At 48.5% G+C, this 24,518-nt stretch overlaps 1 protein-coding gene across 1 annotated transcript; it reads left to right on the top strand.

Moving 5' to 3' along the window:
- Nucleotides 1-2,546: 2,546 nt before the first annotated feature.
- Cdhr1 (cadherin related family member 1) lies at nt 2,547-23,016 on the top strand. Its single transcript, XM_052733997.1, has 17 exons — nt 2,547-2,983; nt 3,499-3,594; nt 4,461-4,606; nt 5,664-5,714; nt 6,902-6,991; nt 9,095-9,181; nt 10,398-10,514; nt 11,533-11,676; nt 12,060-12,138; nt 13,328-13,428; nt 15,092-15,295; nt 15,752-15,904; nt 17,713-17,877; nt 18,591-18,658; nt 19,252-19,480; nt 20,107-20,364; nt 20,885-23,016. The coding sequence occupies exons 1-17, from the start codon at nt 2,929-2,931 to the stop codon at nt 21,419-21,421; spliced, it is 2,580 nt and encodes an 859-aa protein (XP_052589957.1). The 5' UTR covers nt 2,547-2,928; the 3' UTR covers nt 21,422-23,016.
- Nucleotides 23,017-24,518: the final 1,502 nt, after the last annotated feature.

Raw genomic sequence — 24,518 nt, 5'->3', positions numbered from 1 at the left:
TCCATCAGAGGAAGAGCTATCGGAACCTGAATTAAATCGACCTAATTTGGAAGGGCATACAAGGAGGATAAAAGCTCATGAGTCACCCTGCAGAGGTGATGGCCACATGGGGGTCAGGGTAAGTGATGTATGTGAAGCTGCCCAGGGTGACAGAGTCAGAATCAAGCCCTGAGTTCCACAGCAGATGATTTTCCCCCCCTAGATGCATCAAACCAAGCCCTCCAGGTAGCATCCAGACTTTCTACACTGTAAGGTCAAGATTATGGTACCCAACAGAGTCAACAGGAAAAGCTGCTGTTTTGATGACAGGGCTACATCTGGCCATCTCAGGTAACCCACTCCCCTGTAAACTGAGATGTTCCTGATTTTAGTATTAAAAGTCTTGCATTCCTGGAAATCCCTAAGTTGTAGGTAAAGTCATGCAGATGAATGGCAGCCCTTCTAGCAGATCTTGCACATTTGTGGACAGGGAAGCCTCTTTAAGGAAAAGAACATTAGAGTATAAGTATAAGAAATTACAGTTCTGGAAGGACAGGTGAATGATTGAAGGGCCTGAAGTTTAAAGCTTCAGTAGCTTTGTGACTGTGTACCTAAAACACAGAGTTTCAACTTGAAAGACAGCACAAACCAGATATGACTCCAACCTCTGCCCCTCATTGACTGGGTGAGCCTGTGTAGTGGTTTGCATGAAAATGTCCCCTATAGGCTCATAGGGAGTGGCACTATTAGGAGATGTGGCCTTGTTGGACTAGATGTGATCTTGTGTCACTGGGGTTAGGCTTTGAGGTTTCAGAAGCTCAAGTCAGACCCAGTGTGCTGTGGGATGTCTTCCTGTATGGTGTGAATATGTGTGGCTCCCATTAGCTAATAAATAAAGCAGCACTGGCCTATGGCAGGGCAGGATGGAGCCAGGCAGGAAAATCCAAGAGAGATGGTGAAAGGAGAAAGGAGAGGAAGGGAAGACGTGGAACTGAAGTCCAAGGAGCAACATGCCATGAAACATGTGGCAATACATAGATAAATAGAAAAGGGTTAATTTAGGATGAAAGAGCTAGCTAGCAAGAAGCCTGCCATAGGCCATACAGTTGGTAATTAAGATGAGCCCCTGAATGATTATTTTTTAAGCCGCTGTGGGACCTCGGGGCCGGGTGGGATCGAAGAAACTTCTGCTATACTAGTCACTCTCTCTTCCTGCTGACTGCCTATTCAGATGTAGAACTCTCGGCTCCTTCTCCAGCACCATGTCTGTCTGCATGCCACCATGCTTCCTGCCATGATGACAATGAATTAAACCTCTGAACTGTGAGCCAGCCCCAGTTAAATGTTTTCCCCTATAAGAGTTGCTGTGGTCATGGTGTCTCTTCACAGCAACAGAAGCCCTAACTAAGACAGTCTACATAAGTTTTTTCTTGGCTTTAAAACTTTCCTCTGCAAAGCATGGTTAATCACACCAGAAAGACTGTGCATGCTAATGAGACACATGGTTGAGAGTGTACACACACACACACACACACACACACACACACACACACACACACATTAGGCAGGCATGTGGCCTATACATCTTCTCTGTCCCTCTCCAATGCAAGTCCCTTGATTGAATGGACTGACAGCAGAGAAGTCAGAGGCCTGAAAAGGAGCCTCTTAGGGAGGAGGTGGCAGACAAGATTCAGAGAAAATCAGATCTCAGCACATCAGAAAGACACCTGCTTGAGGAATGCTTACATCTGAGCAAGCTCCAGCAAACCTATCTTATACGCTCTGTGTGGAATCTGGCTTTGTCCTAGGATTTTGAAAAGCAAAGATTCAGAAGTACCTGTGTAATGTGCTGTGCATATTCTCAGCCAAAGGCCCAACAGAGTCCATACAAAGGCCTTTGGTCAGACTTACCCGGAATTTGCCGCACTTCCTAGGTGTCCTGATTCAGCTCCTCCCTGCTGCTCTCTGAATCCCTGGTCCTTGCTAAGAGTTGATCAGAGAGGCCTGGCCCAAGGGATATAGGTGCTCTGAGTCCTTGAAGTACCCTGGAAAGGGAGGATGCTGAGAGCTCCATGGAGCACACAGAGGGTCTCCTTTGTCTCAGGGCACAGCACCCCATGGGCAGCTTTGAAAGCAACGTGGTTTCAAGCTTTGCCTTACTTCTCACCCCAGCTGATGAATGGCCCAACACAGAGAAGGGTACAGGGGACATCTCTACTCACACTCTAGTGTCAGAGAAGGAGGGTCCAAGCCAGGAACGCTCCTGGGCTTTCCTGTTCCTACTCCGTTCCGATACTATCCTCTCTACTCTTGCTCTTTGGTCTAACTCAAAGCTAAAGGGCCTGTTTGAATTGCCAAGGCAATGCCTCTTTTTAACGCCCTTTCTTTTCCCTCCACTCCGCCCTGGAAGAGGCTGGGCTGTTTTCCTGCTCACTATTTTATGTTCATGAATGCTTTGATTAGAGAGGTCGGACCCCCTGAAAGCCACAAAACAAAGTTAAATAAGGCAGGAAAATTCCTGCGCAGCCGGAGCCCCCACCAAACCACGGGGAACCCTGAATTTCTTGTGGCTTGCTCAAGGCAGTCTGGGACAGGCACACAGTCCCTCTGCAAAGCCCCACCTCTGCACCTGGCGCTCCTGGGTTGCTAGGGCACAGAGGGCGTGGTAGGAGGGAGGCAGTCTTGTCACGCCCTCCCGCCCGCTGCTCTAAGCTGGTCCCAGTAATTGGTCTCATTAGTTGTCTGACCGGAGCCATTCAACGGTGCAGATCCCGGAGCGCTGTCATCCGCTTAGCGCCCTCGCAACACCCGCGCTCCCTCCCTGACACCGCTGCTGCCGCCGCCGTCACCTGCATCGTCGCCTCTGCTCTCCTCCCGCGCCCAGGGCATGCTCCGAGGTCCAGCACCCGGCCTCGGCAGTGGCCAGGCTCTCGACCAGTCTGCAGAGACATGAGGTGCTGCCCGCGGGCCGCCCTGGTCCTGGGGCTGCTGCGCATTTACCTGGGTGAGTGGCGAGGGTCCGGGAGGATGGGTGTTGGCGCTTCCTAGGGAAACACGGAGACTGAGGCTGCACTGTCCAGTTGCAGACTATGGGAAGAGGGCAGCCTTCCAGCCGCGAGGCAGGGCGATGGGACACTCTCTGGGTGCTTCTCCAGAGGCTGAGAGCCAGCATCCCGGCAGACTGGGATGTTTTGGCTCCTTCAAACTCGAGCTGGGAGGATAAGGGGCTGATTTGCTGGCTGCCCTGGCAAGGCAGGAAGTGTGACCTTGGACGGCACACTACCCGTCTTTGAGCTCTTTGATGGGGTGGGATTGTCCTTCACCTTGATTCTAGGTGCCTGAGATAAAATGTGTCCCTGAAAAGCTTGAACCTCGCCCAAGCGTACCGTCATCAGGTACCCCAGGGAGGAACTCCTTGCAGAGAGACAGAACCCCTCTTTCATTAGCAGAGTCCAGACAGGTGACTTTGCTGGTGTGAAGCTCCCTCGAGGTATCTATTTGTCTTCATTCTTTTCCTAGCTCAGGCCAACTTTGCCCCTCACTTCTTTGACAATGGAGTGGGCAGCACCAATGGCAACATGGCACTGTTCAGCCTCCCAGAAGACACTCCTGTAGGTAAGAAAGTAGCCTTGGCCGCAGCATCCCTGGTCTCCGAGGGAGTTTTCCCAGGGGAAACTCATCTCCCCAGAAATCAAGGGCACGACTCATGACTCCTCGCAGCCTATGGCATGCTCATGCCGCACAGTATGGGCTCCCATGGGTACTCTGTTTGTGCTCTGAACGCCCCAGGGTAATAGCAAGGAAGGAGGTCATTGCTGCTATGGTGCCCTAAACTGGACCCCTCCTGGAGACCAGGATGAAGACCCAAAGATGGGGGTGGGCTGACTCCCTCTGAAGCATAGTTGTGAGGTGCTTGCTGCTTTTTAGGGTGTGACCTTGACCAAACATATTTACCTCCACACGCCTACTTTAAACCCACCCAAGAATAACCAAGAGATGTGCAGAGTGGTGGGTAGAAGGAGAGAGGGAAAGTTAACACCCTGTACTTCACCTTGTCAAGGTTTACCTAGCTCCTGGGAAGAGAGCAGAAAAGCATAGGTGCTGGAATTCAGAAATCCCCTAAGAGCCAGTCCCTCCTCCAAACAACTATGCTTTACTCCACTTGGCTCCTGATCCCAGGGACCCCTCCAGCTTCCACTTCCCAGAGAGAATTCATTCCAGGCAGAGGGAAAGTTACTACAATTAGATACCTCCTCTCCAGGCTGTATTACAGATTGCAATCTGTACAGTGGCTGATAATAACATCTGATAACTTTAGAGAATTAAGATAAGGTGGGAAGCAGCCAGCAGGGGTGAGGCCTGGTTGGGCTGTCGCCATGGCACTGAGTATTTACAGCGGAATCTCTAGCTCTGAGCATCCGATATTTTCAGGAAAAGTTGGGTCCCAGGTTCCAGATATTATTCCCTTTGTCTCCTTCCAGGTTCTCACGTGTACACCCTAAATGGGACTGACCCCGAGGGAGACCCTCTCTCCTACCACATCAGCTTTGACCCCAGCACTAGAAGTGTCTTTTCTGTTGATCCCAATTGTGGAAACATCACCCTGGTGGAAGAGCTGGACAGAGAGGTACGAAGAAGTACAGGAGAAAATTGGGGCTACTGCTTGCTTAGTACTCAGAACCTCTGTGCTGCTCTCTGTGGGAGAGGGGGTGAGGGAGGGGGTGATCCCTACACTTCATCTCTCCCCCTAGACCAGTCACATTAGCAAAGATTTCTTTATCCTCCCGGGGTGAATAGTGGCAATCCTTCAGCAGCAGCTCTCAGGCTTGCTTGTCTTTAAAGCACATTCAACTAACAAACAAAGCAAAACAAAATCAGTACTTGGGAGTTTCTGAAGGAGCCCCCCTCAGAGTGGGTTTTTAAGCCTGACCTTGGAAGAGCCCCACAAACCACAGGGACTTCCACAGGCGAGGCTAGAGAGGGACTGAGAGAGTGCATCTGAGTTTGGGACACCCTGGTTCTGGGTACTTCTGAACCGTGGAATGATAGAGCGTACGTAGGTTCCCTTTCTCTCCGCTTGCCTACACAACTCAGCCTTGGCCCTGGGGCTACAGCTATTTCTGGTTCCACAGCAAAACCCACTAACCACAGGTGAGTGAAGGGGACAGGAGGGGGGCTGAGGGGAACGACGGCACTCAGCGCAGTGATGAGGATTTTGTAGTGGAGGCAGACTGCTGCCAGCACACTGCCCTGCACATCTGTGGATCTGGTGACCTCCTCAAAATGCCACCAAGTCTTAGGGAACACTTGGAGCACCATGAACATGGACCATTGCCAAACCCTGGACTTTAGAGCGGTGCAGAGAAATAAGGGAGGGGAGGGGGAAAGAGAAGTGAGGAAAACTCCTCTCTTGGGTACACCAGAGTTGCCCCCTCCCCTTTCTCTAGCAGGGCAACATCTGTTGGGGACACAAGGAGCCCCTCTGGATCTATAAGAACTCTGGACACACAGAGCCCTCCCAAATAAGGTCTCAAGCCTGGCAGGAGGGAGCTTCACAGGCCTTGCACACTATTACAGTCTTGTTCAGCTCCTGGGCTCCTTAAAACAGCCTTCTCTGACGGGGCTTAGCACAGCCTCCAGTCTAAGCTGCTCCCAGCTTGTCGCTCAATCTCTTTGCTTCACAGAAGGAAGATGAGATCGAAGCCATCATCAGCATTTCTGATGGCCTGAACCTGGTGAGTCAACCTTCATCATCTATGCCTGAATGGAGCATGGTTCCTCTTCCAGCTGTGGCACTCCCTGAACGAAACAAGCCAGGGACCGTGCAGGCCTGCCCAAAGTGCCCACATCTAAGGGGCACAGTCAGGCCATAGGTGAAGGAAGAAAAGGGATAAGCGGAGATCAAGGCCTCTCAGTTTCACTTACCTACACCACGCATCTTCTCAAACCTGTCTACTCATTCCCCATCTGCCAGCTTCTGCTTCTGGCTCTTGGCCCGGGGGTGCCAGGTGTTCTCCCTCACTTCTCCTCCACTCCCACAGCCACTACTTTCTGCCTGTCACTTCGGTGCTGACATGATTACAACAGGCCCCAGGGGCTCCCTGACCACCCAATCTGCATTCAGAGGGCTGTCAAGGCTTTCACTATGAGACATAGATCTGGCTGCTCTCCAGTTGTGAAAGCACTGACAGCTGGCCCTCCCTTCCCTCAGGATGAAATTCAAGTTGCCCTGCAAGGCCTCCCTGTCAGGTACCATCTGCCTCTCCTAACTCTTCTCCCCCATCCATCCTGCCAACCAACTCTCCGTCTGTGCTCTGAATTCCTTTTGTGTCCATCTCCTTTTGGCTTTGCACATTGACCCCAGCTTCCCGGTTCATTTCTGCCTTTTCCCTCTGACAAACTTGCACAGGGTTGGTACCTCTGGTCCCAGAGGCTCCCAGGTGTCCACCATCACAATTCAGGGTACTTGCAGGACCTCTGGCTGCAGCATTCAGCACAAAGGACACGTTGGCAGAGGTCATGGGCAAAGCCTTTCTCAGGTGGTTCTATTTAGAGCATTGCTCTCAGGACTTGTGTCATCACAGTTCTAAATGGTATCTCTATGTGCTGATTTCTCCCCATGGCTAAGCCACTGTGGTCCCTGAAAATGCCCCATCAAATGTCCCTCTGTCTCTAGGGTGAAACGAAGTGCTTGTCATCAAAGGGTTGCTGAACAATATTTGTTAAATGAATAAACAAAAGCAGGATGGAAAGGAGGAGAGAGAGAGGGAGAGGGAGAGGGAGAGAGGGAGAGAGAGAGAGAGAGAGAGAGAGAGAGAGAGAGAGAGAGAGAGAGTAGAAAACATCTTTTTAATAGTAGACCATCTTTTTAACCTCCCAAGAAGGTCTTCCTGCTCTGACTCCTGACTCTTCTACTCCTCAGGTGGCAGAGAAAGTCGTGATATTGGTGACAGATGCCAATGATGAGGCGCCCAGGTTCATCCAGGAGCCTTACGTTGTCCTGGTTCCAGAGGTGAGTGAGGGGCCCCAGGCAGGGACAAAGCTCCCACTTGGGTCCCTGGCCTGATGCCAAGACTGCCCCATGACTTGTGCAGAGGACCAGAGCCCTGGGTACAGTACAGCTATCCGTTACTCACTGCACGCGCTTGCTATTTTCACTGTAATTGTAAATGCCTACTTATTGTTGAAATGTTAAATGCATTTTAAAGTCATTCTCACTCTCCAGCTTTGAGATCTCACTAAATTTTGCTGTATTTCCTTTTAATATTTTTTTGTGTGTGGTTATAGGGTTTTTATCCTTTTTGTTTGATAATTGTGATTTTTAAAATATACTCTCTGTATCCTGTTTCTTCATTTCATCACAATGTAAGAATTTTGTTATTTTGTTCCTTCATTGTCAAGCTTAGGTAATTAACATCATTTTGATAGCTTCTATCAAGTCAACAGCCATCATACACTGATGGAATCCAAGAATCCCTTATATTTGGATATTTAAGCTTTAAATTTCTACTGTTACAAGAAACATCAACCTTTAAGCACAGCTTTTAAAAATATTTACTTATTTATTGTATGTGTATGTGACTGTGTGTGTACCACGTGCACACACAGGCCAGAAGAGGGGTCAAGTCCCCTGAAACTGGGGCTACAGATGGTTGTGAGCTGCCATGTGGGTGCTGGAAACCAAACAACAAAGGTTCTAAACCACGGAACTATTTTTCCAGCCCCACACAAACATGCTTTCCCCCTTTAATTTTCTTTTTATTGTTGTTGTTCATTTTTTTGTTTTGTTTTTCAAGACAGGGTTTCTCTGTGCAGCCCTGGCTGTCCTGGAACTTGATCTGTAGACCAGGCTGGTCTCGAATGCAGAGATCTGCCTCTGCCTCTCGAGTGCTGAGATTCAAGGCATACACCACCACCGCTGGGTTTCCACTTTTAATTTTGATTGTTTTTGAGCTAACTGTGGTGACACACATCTGTAGTCTTATTACTCGGGAGGCAGGAGTGTCACCAAAACCAAAAGGTTCTGGTTTTCTGTTTTTGAGACAGCTTCACTATGTAGAGAGTATGGCTTTGAATTCTGCTCTTCCTATCTCCACCTGAGATCCTTAGTGTCCAGGCTGGGGGTACAGTTCATGGAACAAAATTTGCCAGTAATGCTTGGGGCCCTGAATTTGCCCCCTACTATAAAAAGAATCCTTAAGATAGAGTGAAAAAAAATGAAGTTACTGTACTGATTTGCTCACATGAATTTTTTATTACTTGTTTTAATGAGCATAAGTATTTTCCCTGAATGCATATCTGTGCACCGCATGTGTGCAGTGCCCGAAGAGACCAGAGTTACAGATGGTTGTGATCTGCCATGTGGGTGTGGAGAACTGAACCCAGGTCCTCTGAAAGAGCAGCCATCACTCATTTCTTACCTTACCAAAGTACTTTACTAAAAGGTCGCTTTGTTTGTCCTCTGCTCTATGATGCAAGAGAGCAGTTGTCTCCATCCTGATGTTTGCTAAGGAGCCACTCAGAGAGTTTAGTGGGTAAAGGTATTTGCCAACAAGGTTGACCATCTGAGTTTGATCCCCAAGACCCACAAGATGGAAGGAGAGAATCTGACCCGCATACAAGAGTCTGTGGCATGTGTGCGAGTGTACACACACACATACACACACACACACACACACACACACACACACACACACACCTCTCAAAAAGCAGGTCTTCTACGTCAGTGGTGGAAGATACTCCATTCTTGCTGTAAACTGTTCTCTGGTGGTCCTGAATATGCCCATGTTTATGGGCTGTGTCATTGTTTGTAAATTACAATTTCATATTTAAATCCTTTAGCTCTTAGTGTTTGCTAAGTCTAGTTTTAGGCCTAGTTTATGCCTCTCACTCTCCCATTTAGGACAGCCTCTCTCTTCTTGCCCTCCCCCTTTCCCTCCCTTTTCCTTGTATCCACTCCCTCAGCTCCTGTCTGTCCCTGTCCCTCTCCATTCTTGTTGCTGAGTGCTTTGTCACCAGTCACTCTGCCGATCCCTCTGTTCCATGGCCCCCATGCCTCTGCCTCCCACACCGACTTGTCATTGACACTGATCCTTCTCTGTCTGTGACCCCTCAGAACACACCTGCTGGCAGCAGCATCTTTAAGGTCCATGCAGAGGACAAGGACACAGGCTCTGGAGGGAGTGTCACCTACTTCCTACAGGTAAGATAGGACACACAGATGCAACCAGGGCCTTGAGATGGAGAGGACACCTGGATGTCCTCCATTTCCATCACCAGCTAGCATGTCCCCCATGCCTGCCAGTGTCTCTGTTCTCAAGGGTACCCCACAGGGATGAAGACCAAAAGGAGACAGAAGACCTCTTCCCCTAATAGGCCCATCTTGGCTTCCTCTGAGTTGGCCTAGACCCTCTCTCTCTCTTTAGGATTATTGGACCCTTGGCTCTCTACATCCCCCACCCTTCTCCCTGAAGAAGTTCTGGACATGTAGCACCCACGCAGGAGGCAAGAAATCTGTTTAGGACTCAAATGGTCAATAGGAAAAAGAAGAGAAGGGACTATGCCAAATAAGAGAGCCGGGGTGCCCCAGCCCCCACTCTCCTCCCTCTATGCTGTGTTGGCAAAGATGGGGCCTTCTCCCCTGAACTGCTGCCTTCTCCTGCTCTCCCAGGAGCCACTGTCCACCCTCAAATGGCTGCTGTTTTTGCAGCACATCCTATTCTTTCCATATTTGCTCACCTGCCCTCAGATTCTCAAGGCGATACAGCCTCGTGGCTAATACTACAAGTTCTAGAGAAATCCTCTGAACTCGTAAGAACTAGAGAAGAACCCTTCCCCGACAAACACACACTGACCACTCATGTTCCTTCAACACATTCCTTAACTCTTCTGCTGGGAGTGAGAAGCATCCCATCATAAGGATCAAACATGTGTAAAGCTCCAATTGCAGTATCTGGAGTCTGTTTCCCAACCTTCCCCAACTGGAAGAGCCCCTGAGCACCTTAGCAGAGGCAAGTGCTTTTACAGCCTGTTCCTGGTCACCCACCATCTCCTGTCAGACTTATAATCACCACAGCCATTTTTACCTGGTCTGGTTTGAAGGTCCACAGATCTCTCTCTTTTGCTACTACACTTAAGCCCCAGTTTCAAACAAAATCAGAACACTGTGAATGTTTCTTCCTGCTACATGTTAGCAGGCTTTGCTAAGAGGGAGAGAGCTGGTTTTGCCTGAAGATGTAGAAAGTTGAGCAAAACTTTTGTTGATGGAAAACCCTGAGTTCAGACAGGCAGGACACTTGAACTTGGAATCTAAGCCTGGGAGCCAGGGATAAAGGTCAATGACTCCTTCAGTGGGCAGTGTGAGAACTCCTGGCATGGCCTGGTTGCTCCTTGAGTTCAGCTGCTCCCCAATTTTACAGAACCTACACTCCTCCAAGTTCACCATGGACCGCCACAGTGGTGTGCTGCGTCTCCAGACTGGAGCCACACTGGACTATGAGAAGTCGAGGGCTCATTTCATCACTGTGGTCGCCAAGGTAACAAAGGAAGATCTAGGGGGAGCATCCAGTGGTAATTTCATCCTTTGCTAGGATGGAGAACAGTGAGGTTCTATGAAAGAACGGGCATTTTCAACAGCAAGAGACACAATGTTGGCGAGGTGGGGGTGGGGAAGGGCAAGAGGCAGCTGCTTGGAATCTCTCCTGCCTGAACACATTTTCCAGGAAGGCTGGTGTCTCTAGGCTAGAGGGGCCACATTTCCTTCTAGGGGATGTAGTATGACTCCCTAGAAACTGAAGTTAGGTCCCTTCGTAGGGGAGGGAGCCGTGACACAGACCTGTGTCCCTCTTACAACCTCCGGTGCCTCTCTCTCTCCAGCCAGAGTGGCTCATGCTGCTCTTCCTTGCCGTGTGATCAGCTGTCCTCTCTGAACTCGGTTTCCCCAAGTGCCCACTTCTGAAGCCTAATGAAGTTCCTCACTTCAGTTTAGGAAGCACATAGTTGGAAGGTGGGAATGAGCAGGCGCTCAGCCAAGCCTCTTGCCCCAGGGAGAAGGAGAATCCAGCCGTCCTGTTTGATTTACTGGATTCTTTGGCAGGAAGCCCCCTTTCAGATCACAGCTTGGCTGTAGGCCACCCTCCTAGAGCCTGTACCAGGAGGCTGGGTGCCACTCTACCTGGTAGCTGCTCACTTCCCTTACTCTTAAACAGAGGAGGACCCAAGTCACATTCCTGGGACTCCACGGCCGCCATCATAGACTGGACATCTGGAAGGTTCTTAGGAGCTGCTTGAGGCTTGGTTTCCAGCTAGGAATAGGGATTTCAGTCTGATTCTTCCTCCCCGGCACTAATCACACATAGAGAATGTACCCGGAGAGTTAATTCTGTGTCCAAAGAAACCAGTCAGACATCTGACACAAAGCCCCCATGTGGTCATTTCTTTGGCATGCCAAACACCACTGAAAAAGGAGAATGGACTCCAAAGACCCAAGAACAAGTAGACACTAGAAGGGACCAACTGGCTTCACCTTCCTTCTCTGTCCTAATTCCTCCCCAGGATGGTGGCGGCAGGCTTCGAGGGGCTGATGTGGTGTTCTCAGCCACCACCACAGTCACCATCAATGTGGAAGATGTTCAGGATACGGCCCCTATGTTTGTGGGTACACCTTATTATGGTTATGTATACGAGGACACCCTTCCGGTGAGTGGCTGCATTACCTACCCAGTGTTCCTTGTGTGACTCCCTGGGACTACCTTGAGGGTGGCTGGATTCACCGCACACTAGCCCGACTCCCCTCTGGGAGGCTGGCTAGGAGTCAATCAGGAGGCCAAAAGTTTTTGGAGACTAATGTTTTGATCCTGAGGCCAGGGAGTGGCAAAGTTCATTCAGGTGGTTCCTTCAGCCTTGGGAGGCCAGGTGTGGAGAGCCCTAAACAAGTCACAGCAGGGTCACCTTCTGGAGCGCCCAAAGCCTAGCTCTTTTCCTGAGTGCGATGATGCCTCCTGTCCATGATGGGGCAGTGTTGGGTTAGGGGAGACACCCCTATCACCATCAGCCTCAGACAGCGGCTCCTGTTCTTCAAGGGCTCGGAGGTGCTGACGGTGGTTGCCATAGACGGAGACCGAGGCAAACCCAACCACATTCTCTACAGACTCTTGAACGGTAAGTGAGGGTAACTCTCTGCCACATCTCTGCCTCTGTGCAACTGGATTCTGGTTTCCTCACCTATGGGACCGAGATGACAAGAAGCTGGGGGTGGGGCATGGGGGCTAATCTCCTCAGATGACACCTTTGCTCTGTGTTTGTCATTACATCCAGTGAGAGGGAACACCACAGGGTCCCAAGAGAAAGCGTACACTCTTTTTGCCTCAGACATAGCTGCCAATGGCATGAGTAGCAACGTGTCTCCCACATTCAGCATTTCTGTGTTTTGTTCTTTTTCTTTTCTGTTTGACTGGGGTAGATGACTGAATGACTTAGATACAATGATGTCGTGGCATTTCCATAATACTAGCCCTGTATGTAGAAAACAGGTCCAGAAGGCTGACAGGTATTGACTACTTCTTGATTTTAGTCTAAGTCAGATGACTCTAGAATGTTCTACTACTACAGCTGGACAGCAGTCAAGCAGGCCACAGTGTCCCTGGGGCAGGCTCCATGGCCTCAGGAGACCAGGTTAGCACACCTGAAGCCTGATCCCAGATGAACTTATATCTGTAATGCACCACCCTTCCCCTAAGACATGCTGGCACACAGTCACCTTCCAGGAGTTCAAATAAAAACATGCCCATGGCCACCAAGAAATCACCATGTAGGGCTACTTTGCCAGGTGTCTTCCCTGCCTACCACCTCTGAAACTGTCCTCCAGTTACAGTACGCTCGTCCCACGTCCCTTCTCTCTTCTCCTTTATACCCTCCATCTCCTGCACCTTCTCCAAGCTCCTCTCTGTCCTTCTCCTCTTCCCTCCTTCCATTCCCCTCTCTCCATCTTTCTTTCTTATCTCCCTCTCTCTTTTTAGCTCTTCTTGTTCGTTTTCTTCCTACACACACACACACACACACACACACACACACACACACACACGCACGCACGCACGCACGCACGCACTTTTATGTATAAGAAAACGCACATGGGTTGGATCCTGAGAGCTGGACAAAAGTTCAAGTTCAGATCTGTACTGGCTGAGGGACGTTAGACAAGTTACTTGGCCCCTCTGGGCAAGACACAGATGGCTGACAGGGTTCCGTTCTATGAGGAGCTCTCCGTGAGATGCCAGAGGACTGTGTGGCATGACTCCCATGCTACCTTCTATGACCTCGTGCTAAACTGCAGGACATTTTTCTGTGACAGAGAGTGATGGAGTCTTCGAAATTAATGAGACATCTGGAGCCATCTCCGTCCTTCAGAGCCCTGCCCAGCTCCGGAGAGAGGTGTATGAGCTTCACGTGCAGGTGACACCCCATTTGCTTGGTTTACCCCCCCCCCCCCCACTCTTTAGTCCTGGAGTGCAACAAAAACTGATGAGACCCAAGGGCTCAGTCTGGGGAGGGATTGAAATGTTACTCCAAGGAGCACCTACACCAGGCTGCAACAAACACTTGCAAAGAGAAACATAAGATCACAAGCAGGGTTATTGAAAATGCAGAGGGTGCATCACTCCATGGGCTTGAGCCTGGGCTCCATACAAATAGAGAGAGCTAGAAGTGTTGTAAGCAGCAGTGAGCTAGCAACATGAACACATACATAATTCCTTTTGCTCTGGACTGTGAATGTGATCTGACCAGATGCCTCAAGCACCTACTTCTGTAACTCCCAGCAGTGATTAACTGTATCTGGAACAGTAAGCAGGAGTAAACCCCTATCTCTCCTAAGATGCATTGAGTCAGGATGTTCTGGGACAGCAGCTGAAAGAAAATTAGGACAGGCATGGAGGGAATGAGACAGTCCCCTGAGAGGATGGTTGTGCCAGGAGAGGAGCTGCTGGCAACATCCGCAACTGCAGAGCCTCAGAGGCTAAGGGTGAGGAGGCTGTGGGGAGCAGGTGGAAGAAACAGCAGGGACTGGAGAAGTCTATGAGAACATGCCAAGAACTGACTCACATAACCAAGGGAGCTGAGCCCTCTGACGCTAGGATGGTAGCACCAGATGTGGTGTGGAAGTCTGTGTGAAGAATCTAAATGGGGATGGGTGAGAACTGAGTGGGATAGGAAAGAGAAACAGCATGCAGAGGCTTCTGAGAAGGAGTAGGCCTACAGACAGGTGTGGAATGGGGTCTGGGAAGGTCATTTTAGAGCAGTGGTTCTCAACCTATGGGTCATGACCCCAAAGACCATTGGAAAACACAGATATATACATTATGATTCCTAACAGCAGCAAAATTACAGTTATGAAGTAGCAATGAAACTAATTTTATGGTTGGGATCACCACAACATGAGGAACTGTAATAAAGGGTTGTAGCATTAGGAAGGTTGAGAACCACTGCTCTAGAGCATCTTTTTAGAAGTATAGAAGTATAACATCCTTATCCAGCACAGGAAGGAGCCCCTAGAAAAGGGATATTTGTCACAAGTTTCATGGGAGTGTCTATGATCACCCAGTCTTGGCTTTACAGCCTGGATTAGTTAGCTAATGCTTCATGAGAAATCACCCCAAGCTTAGTGGCCTAAAACAATATACAGGGGTAGGGAATCCAGGTTCAGCTTGACTGGATCTTGGATTCCAAGGTCATTCACATAGCTGCAATCCGAGACAGTCAGGGCTGGGATCTCACTGGAGGCATGGCTGGGGAAGGACTGGCTTTATGGCTCACTTGGTTTTTGGTATGACTCAGTTGTTCACTGGCTGTTGCCTATGGGTGACCATTAGCTCCTTATCCCATAGCCTCTCTAGCATAGCTGCCTGCTTTGCGAAAGCCTTGGGAAAGGGAAACTCTGCTAGCAAAAAGGAATTATAATCTCTAGTAATCTAACCACACTGCCAGTCAAAAGCAAGTTTTCAGGTCAGACCATGCTTAAAGAGAGGAATTACAAGGGTATGGACACCAAGAGGAAAAATTATTAGGCCCAGTAACAGTCTGTGTGCCACATAGCAATAGCCATCTGTTCCCATCCCAGGTGACAGAGGTCAACTCTCCAGGAAGCCCAGGTGCTCAGGCCATGGTCCCAGTCACCATCAGGATTGTGGACCTCAACAACCATCCTCCAACCTTCTATGGAGAGAGTGGACCCCAGAACAAGTTTGAACTATCTATGTATGAGCACCCACCCCAGGGGGAGATCCTTCGTGGACTCAAGATCACTGTCAATGACTCTGACCAGGTGTGTGGCCATGCCCTTGCAATTGACTGGGTCTACGTCAGTGCTCAGTTTCAGTGAGAGGGTCCAGGAAAGTCACAAATGAATGAAAGAAGATATTCAGCTAAGAAGTAGTGGAGCAAAGGTAGTCAATCCCATACTATTTGCTTAGACATTAATAATCAGTTGCAAAGTAAAAGGCAGTCAAAGAATGGGTCTTCTGCATTTGACCTTCTGCATGCACATCTGTAAATGTCTTTGCCTCCTCCAATGCTCAGCACAGAGCCAAGCTGTATTTATCTTTTACCTTGCTTAATTGTCATGCCCTGCTAAATCTGATTCTTAATTCACCTTTATAGAGAAAGACTACTTACTGCTTAGGGTTAAGGGCATGTAAGGGCTCCTCAGCTTGCACAAATATATAATATATTTCTATTCTTATTTATCTTCTATTTTCTCTCTTCAAACTCCATTGCCTAGGGAGCCAATGCCAAGTTCAACTTACGGCTGGTGGGACCTGGAGGCATCTTCCGAGTCGTGCCACAAACGGTCCTGAATGAAGCCCAAGTCACCATCATAGTAGAGAATTCAGCTGCCATTGACTTTGAAAAGTCTAAGTTGTTAACCTTCAAGGTAGGTGGGGCATTGCCCTGCCCTGAATGGGAAGGTAGGGCTGGGAGTGGCTATCTCCACACCACTGTTTGAATTCAATGTGTGGGGGACCATTGTCATTCCCAGTCCTGAGTGGTTCCACTCCTTTTCTCCCAGAGTCTCTGCCCATCCTGTGGGCATGTGGACAATAGGAGGTAGGGTGGGGGTGGGGGTGGGGACATTACCCTGCCCCCAACACACACAGCTTCTGCAAAGTGCTCACAGCCTCATCCTTACTGAGGTGCCAGCTTCTAAACCACCACTGGCTGAGGAATTTGAGAGCTGGGGAGTCAAGGGCATACTACCAATATAGTTTGCTGTGTTAATAGAGGGAGAGAGAAACTGTGTGATTATCAAAAATGCAGGTTCCTCAGGTGCCTTTGACATTTGTGATCTGTTCCAGTAACAACCTTCACAGAAGTGAGGAAATATATTTTTGATGTCATTTATAATTATTTAAAACTATGAATATGTATAAATTATTTCTGTCATATATTAACATGTGAGTAATATACTAATTAAGAGGGAAAATAAGTACTTCCATAATATTATTTAACTCGTCATTATTTAAAATTCTATATACACACAGAGTGTGTAGCCAGCATCATGATAAAAAGTGAAATACTAGAAGGCTTTGTCTGAAGTTGGGAGTAAAAAGTAAAACACAAATAAAACACAAATGTCACCAAGATGACTTAGCTCAATGTTCAGAATGATGCCATTCCAGACAAAGAGGAAATAAGAGCCGAAAATTTTAGGAAGGAGGAGCTAAAAAGTATTATTGTTTTCTCAGAAAAAAAATCTAACAAAAATGATTGAAAGACTATCATAAGTAAAGCAAAGTCCAACACAAAGTTAGCACTCTACAGCAACAGTTTTCTTAGGGAGTGAGAGGAGGTGGAAGAGAATGTGAATACAGTGGAATAAGAGACACTTTTGCAAAAGTAATTAATGCAACACTATTAGGAATTACCCTAATGAGAAACATGTGACACTTAAATGAAAAATGCAAGTATTCCCAGTGGGATCTAAGGAAGGCAAGGCTAGGAAGGTGGTCCTGCCTTCAAAAATGCAAATCTCCCTAAGCTGGTTTTTGGTTTTTGGTTTTTTGGGTTTTGTTTTTTTTTGGTGTTGTTGTTTTTAAGACAGAGCCTTGCCATGTAGCTCAGGCCGACATGGATTTCACTGTGTAGCTCAAACTCACAGTCCTCCTGCCTCTGCCTCCTGAGTACTGGGATAATAGGCAGGTGCCGCTATGGCTAGTCAAGTCAAATTACCTTTGACCTAGAATTTCCTTTGGTGAGAAAACTTGATAGGATTATACTGGTTTGTATCTGGAGAAATCAACTTATAAGAACAGCTGGAAACTTGAATTAGAAAGGAATATGTAGCTCCGTAGAACAGACAACCACAATAGCGATCCCAGGCCTGGGTACATTGGGAGTGACAAGAACACTAGAATGGCAGACTCACCAGGGAGGGGTGAGGAGGGACTGTGAAGAAGGTAGCAAGGATGGCCCCCCGGGAGCCAGAGTAAGCACCGGATGCAGGCTGGGAGTGGTGGTACATGGCCGTAATCCTAGCACTCAGGAGGCTGAGGAAGAAAGCTTGTCAGTTAAAGCTGGAGTTTGTAGTAAGACCCTGACACCAAAAAAATCCAATGTCACAGCAACAAAAGACAGAGAGAAGAGCACACAGTTGCAAGACCGGTTCTCGGAGGGATGGGTGGTAGTGGGCTTTTAGTGGGCAGCTGCCCTCCCAGTCAACTGCGTTTCTCCATCTTCCTCCAGCTCCTGGCTATAGAAGTGAACACCCCGGAGAAGTTCAGTTCCACAGCAGACATTGTGATCCAGCTTCTGGACACCAATGATAATGTCCCCAAGTTCACCTCTCACTACTACATTGCCAGGATCCCAGAGAATGCTCCAGGGGGCTCCAACGTGGTGGCTGTCACAGTAGGTTGGGGACTGGCTCACAAGGCCTACAGTCATGAGCTGTGATCTTTTTGTTTGTTTGTTTGTTTTGTTTTTCAGGATGGGGTTTCTTTGTGTAGCCTTGACTGTCCTGGTACTAGCTCTATAGAGTAGGCTGGCCTCAAACTCAGAGAGATCCATCTGCCTCTGCCTCTGCCTCCTGAGTGTTGGGATTAAACGTGTGTGTCACCACTGCCCAGCTGTTAGCTGTGACCTTGAATAAGCTCCTTGCCCTCTCTAACTCTCTGATTCTTCACCTAATGATAGTCCGTCCTCCCTCACTGTTATGTAGCTGGGACCATAGGAGGAAAAGGTCTTGTATCATGGCAAAAGGCACAGTCTCTTATAATTTGCTCATTAAGGATTATCTCCTTCCCTTTGCCATGTGTTGTAGAAGCAAGCCATGAGGCCAGTTCCTGCTAGTGATAATGGAGATGTATGTGTGAACACCAAGCACAGGGTCTGAGGTCCACTCCCCTCTCCTCCTCACGTATGAAAGAAGAACAGATGTTTTCCAGACACAAACCTTTTTTGTTTGCTCACATTTGCCTCCTCCCTGAAGAAAACCAGGGCGCAGAGCGACCCCCAGGCTACTTCCTCCCCAGCGGGACACACACCAGGCTATGCCAGCTTTCCATTGACTACCACTTGCCTCACCACAGTGCCGGTGCCATTAGGAGTCTTCTTTTTTCCAGGCTGTGGATCCAGATACAGGACCATGGGGCAAAGTCCAGTACTCCATCTATGGGACCGGGTCAGACCTGTGAGTAGATCCAGAACACCAGACAAAGCAGTTCACAAGGCTCTGGGTGAAGGGAGCCTCTGCTTAAGTAGAGGGGACCAATAAAAGGATAAGAGCCAGCTTAGGGAGGTGAGCATCCCAGGGTACAGGTTAGAGAGGGGCAAGGAATGGAAGGAAGCTGTGGAGAGCCTGAGGTAGAGATAAGGGACACACTAGTGAGGTGACTGGAAAAGAAGAAGGCCTGAGGTGTCGGTCTTGACCTCAGAAGGCAGGTAAGCAGGGATAGGATGGGGTGGGGGTGGGGTGACAGGCCAGGGGTAAGGAAGACAGACTGCAGTTTGGATTGTTGAGCTCCATAGTCAACGGCTGGATCTGCCTGCTAGAGTCAGATTGTAAGGATGGGGCAGGAGCAGGTGGGATGCTTGCAGAAGCTGCCCGATGTCTCACTGAAGACTTTTGGATGCATCTTATATTACTGCAGGTGTGTGTGCGTGTGTGTGTGTGTGTGTGTGTGTGTGTGTGTGTGTGTGTGTGTGTGTATGTAGGCATAGGCATGAGCATGCATGTACAAGTGTGCATGAGCAACTGTGCTTTCTGCTTTCTGTGTCTGGTAGATTCTTGATTCACCCATCAACTGGGCTTATCTACACTCAGCCCTGGGCCAGCCTGGATGCTGAGGGCACTTCGAGGTACAATTTTTATGTGAAGGCAGAAGACATGGATGGGAGGTACAGCCTGGCTGAGGTGTTTGTCACTCTGTTGGATGTCAATGACCATTACCCTCAGTTTGTACAGAGCATCCAGGAGAAGACGATGGTGCTGGGAACCCCAGTGAAAATTGAGGTGGGTTTCAGAGGCAGCTGAGCACCCCTGACTGGGCCATGAGAATTTAACTTAAAATGAATGTATCCTGATAAGGGCACTAGGCTACATGGCACTATGCATAGCTTCTTTTCCACCCCAACTAGAAAACTTCCCTAGGAAAGAACACATCATCAATGAAACACCTGAGGCTCAGGGGGTTCGAGTCCTGTTCTTGCCTGAAATCGTGTAACTGACCTGCCTGCCTACAAAGCATGCTTTCCCCGCTGCACACTATCTTCTCAATGCAGAAAAGTCATATGTTCTGAATCCCAAGAGACGTGCTTTGAATACCGGATATCCCCCTTCCACCTCATCTTGGACCAGTCACTTGGCATCTAAGCTTTCATCTTTGCATGTATAGTAAGGAGTCACCAACACCCACTTCACAGACTTCTTCTGAGGACGGAGCCACATAACACCTGCTAGGGCCTAACATAGACCATGGCTCAGAGTAGCACACACATTCAACTCTATCTACTCCAAATAGGATTGGAATCCTTTCCCACTAACCCAGAAAGCTTCACTTTATATACCGATTTAGCCAATATTCGAAGACATCTTCCCCAAGTGATCCTCTACCCCCCCCCCCCCCCCGCCCTTCCCAGGCTACGGACCAGGATGCAGAGGAGCCAAACAACTTGGTAGACTACTCCATCACCCATGCAGAGCCAGCCAATGTGTTTGACATTGATGCACACACGGGAGAGATCTGGCTCAAGAATTCCATCCGCTCCTTGGAGGCCCTACACAACATCACACCCAGTGGGGACTACTCATGGTCCCTACAGGTACAGGCCAAGGACCGGGGCTCCCCATCTTTCAGCACAACAGCCTTACTCAAGATTGACATCACAGACACAGAGGTGAGTACAATGCTGTGGTCAGGAAAAGGGGGCAGAGAGCAACTTGTGCCAAAGGATACTGAGTCCTGTCAAGGACTTTCTGTGAAATCAAACCCATAGGCTTGGGAATCAAGTTGAAATTCTTCCTTCAATATTAGTGGTGTGACTCTAGGCTATCTAAGCCTCCATTACCTTTCCTGTGTTAGAAGGTAAAAGTAAAACCATTATATATAGTTCTCAGCTCGGTGTCTGGCAGGAATTCATCAAACACGAGGTTCCTGGTTCATTTTGGTTTATAATCTTCCCTGTAACCAAAGACAAGCAATATTCTGTTATTTCAAGGTACAACTCCAGCAAAGCAGGAGTTTGAAATCTGCAGGAGGCTACTGTGGTCTGTCTCAGTTTATTTTGCCTGAAGTTCTCAAAGGGACGCCTTGGCGCAGGATGTTTAAACCTGTCAGGCTTAGGGAAGCTCACACAATCGCTGTCCTCCAGGGAAGAGGAGGAAGCAGTTGACACAGGGTGTGGCTTTCTCTTCCAGACGCTGTCCCGAGGCTCCATGGCTGCCTTCCTGATACAGACCAAGGACAATCCCATGAAGGCTGTGGGTGTGTTGGCTGGAGTCATGGCCATTGTTGTGGCCATAACTGTCCTCATCTCCACCGCCACCTTCTGGCGTAACAAGAAGTCCAACAAGGTCCTGCCTGTGAGACGTGTGCTCCGTAGACGGCCCAGCCCTGCACCCCACACGGTTCGAATAGAGTGGCTCAAATTCAGGAGGGCCAAGGCTGCTACCAAGTTCATACTCAAAGAGGATCCTCCCAATGAGAACTGCAATAACAGCAGGGCAGGAATCACAGTGCCCCCCAGAGCTCCAGCTCTTCCGCCACCCCCCAAAATGGCATCCACTACAGTGGCCCAACAGACAGTGCCTACTGTATCTGGATCCCTCACCCCGCAGCCACCCCAACAATTACCCAAGCCCAAGCCCTTAGGAGGCGCCATTCAGTCCTCTCTGGTCTCTGAGCTCAAGCAAAAGTTTGAGAAGAAGAGTCTAGACAACAAGGCTTACTTCTAGAGTGGGTCCCATGATTCTTCTCTTCTCTTCCCTTCCCCCAGTGCTGACCCTCAAGGTCACTTCTATTTTGTACAATGTTGTAACCCCATATACAGGGCTCTGCAAAGGGCTTTGAGCCAAAGAGTCCTCAGATGGGATGCAGTTGGCAACCACAGGCCCACTACCCAAATCCTTGGCACAGCTACAAGGCTTTCTATTCTTCAGAGACTAGAAGCCCACAGGGAGTCAAGTCTGTGTGTTTCTACTCACCAATCCTAGACCCCATAGGCACTGGAATCCTACTGGGACCTTGTCATCCTTAGTTGAGAAGTAGGGCCCAGACCACGGGTGACAAGACTGGCAAGAGTCTAGATCCTGAAGCTTCAGCTAACAGCAGGTTAATGGAGGTTTGTCCTCAGCTAAAGCTGAAAGTCAGTGAGCTTTGTGGGCTATAGAAAAGGGCCAAAATTCTCTGAAAACTCATGCTAACTCTTTAACTAGATGCAATAGAACTGGCATCTAGAAAAGACTGTGCTCCAGGCATGTAGGTGTAAGGTGAGCTTTTCTAAGAGTGAGAGCAGATGTCTCCAGGCTAGCTTGAAGAGACAGGGCAAGGCGGTAGGTGGATATCAGGCCTGAGCTCAGGGAAGACTTGTGTGTGGATCCAGTTCTTCTCAAAACACACGACCTTAGAGATACTGTTTACACTCTAATCGTCTTCTTCCTTGCTGTAAAATGAAGCAAGCAAACCCTAAGAAAACAGCGACTCTGAAGGCTTTCACCAAGTGCAGAACAGCATGATTACAAAGTATTTGTCCTAAGCCAGTTCTCTGGCTACACTTCATCCAGAAAGTATTAGCACCTTCAGCAACTCCACCAAGTGTCCCCAGGAGGGACTACACTGAGATTGGAGACAACCACCATCCTAGACAGCCACAGTCTGATCATGGCTTTCCCTGGACTCACACAACTTTCCCTCCATTCGCCCCTCATCCCATGTCACTCTCAAAGAAGCAAAGTCAGGCAGTAATATCCAGTCCAAGTCTATTTTGCTGACACAGAGAATTGAGTCTCCCAGAGTACTTTGCTCCATGAACACAGTGGATTGGTAGCAGGTATCTAGTCTGAGAGCTCCTGGTCCACACCGTTTTTCTGTAGTTGGGACACACCTTGTTAGCGTGTGATAATCCTACAGGAGAGAAATCCTGCAATCTGCCATGGTTAATACATAGAGGTTCTGTTGTCCTTTGAGAAAACACTTTAAGGAAATTTAGATATGTACACTCGGCAAAGCCCTCTAGAATTCTGTGGTTTCTGATGTGATAGATTGTATGAATATATGGTTTTCTTGATGCCCCAGTCTGTGTTCTGAGGTGTTACACAGATGTGCTAGTATGCAGAGTCCTCACCCCGAGATCTGCTGTTGCTGGCCTATGCAGTATTGAGGTATGTACACTAAAAGTCCAGCCTGGAAGGCACTATCTAGCCCATGTTTCAGGAAAGTGCTGGGCTGGATCACGTTTGCCAACCCAGGGAGTTCAACATCCTATAATACGCATGCAGTCAAACTCTTTTGTAAGTGGTAAATAAAATCCATTATTCAAAGGATAAACTGACCTCCTGGTTCTCTTGTGTTTATGTTTACTGACTTGTGGAGACCAATATCACTGACCCCATAGCTCATTCAGTGGGAGATACTAGTCATTACCTCCATTCTGACACTGAGGGAGATTGCAACATTTTGTTTAAATTGTCTGCTTACATCTTAATTTCCACACCTTGCCAGACCTTGTCTTGTCCTGGATTTAAATTCTATTTTTCCTAATCTAGAAGGATCCAATCAGGATTGCTTAGAGGAAGAAATAGGTGTGAAGTATGGGCTAATGACCCCTAAAGCAGTCCAGGAGGGGCAGGATTTGTAAGGTCTCGTGTGGGCATGAGGCCAGAGAAGCCGTTTACTTCTGGCAATGTGGTAGGGAAGACCTTTGGATTGGAAGTTCTGTTCAGCACTGTGGTCCTTAGGAGGAGAATGGGTTTGTAGCCAAACTCAGGACCTTGACCAAGGAGAGCCAGTCTTGGAAATGATCACAGAAGAAGAAAGGGCCTAGTAGCCAAAATCAGCCACTGGAAGAGAAGAGGATAGAGCCAAACAAGACCAACAAAAGTGGTCAGCACTGGAGAAGACCCTGTCAGTGGGGTGAGGCCTCCAAGTCCCACAGCACAAGGAAGTGGCAAGCTGAAGGGCAGCCTACTCTAGCATACTGAGATAGGTCCAGATCTACAGTCTGCCTTGATGATAGGTTTCCAAGTGAGTAGGTGGGAGGAAGACAGGAACAGCTACTGAGAATGCCATCCTCTTTTCAAAGCCCGCTAATGGAGCATTAGCCTCATGTGCAATCAGTAGGGGTGATTCTAAGGGATCTGAAGTCATTTTTCTGTCCCTGTGAACTTGGACTCATGTGTGTATGTGTGTATGCAGGTACACTGTTGGGGATACCCATGCATATGAGGAGATCAGAGGTCCCTCTCAGATGTCTCCTTCAATTACTCTCCATCTTGTTTATTGAAATAGGGTCTCTCACTTTTACCTAGACTAGCTGGCCAGCAAGCTCTAGTAATCTGCCTATGTATCTGTGCCTATTTGGGACTACAAGCATGTTCCATAATGCCTGCCTGATGGTTTTTTTTTTTAAAATGTGATTCTGGAGATCAGACTCAGGTCTTCAGGCTTGCATAGCAAGCACCTTACTGACGGAGCTATCTCCTCAGCTCTCCAAGCTCAGACTTTCTCATTTTATGAAATAATAAGGTGCTTTTGCAGTTTGACAATCTTAGGTGTGAATACAGGTTTTGCTACTTATGTGTGAATTTGTGCAAGACCAAGGTTGTCTGGGCCTCACTGTTCTCATCAGCACAGAGTGCAAAGGCTTATTGCTGTGAGGGCAGCAAGAGCTAATTGATGCAAACACCTAGTGTCAGCTTTGCAGCTACTGGTAGAAGCTCAGCTGCTATTCTGAGTTGTGTAAGGTGCATTTGAGGATGGCTTGCTGTGGCCCACATACAAGAGCACATGTCCTGGAGGAAAGGACCTTTGTCCACAGCCTTACACATGGAAGGT

This window comes from Peromyscus californicus, unplaced genomic scaffold (genome assembly GCF_007827085.1).
Source record: "Peromyscus californicus insignis strain IS unplaced genomic scaffold, ASM782708v3 Scaffold_12__1_contigs__length_115047231, whole genome shotgun sequence".
In the NCBI taxonomy this organism is placed as follows: Eukaryota; Metazoa; Chordata; class Mammalia; order Rodentia; family Cricetidae; genus Peromyscus; species Peromyscus californicus.
This window is presented reverse-complemented; position numbering and strand designations above follow the sequence as displayed.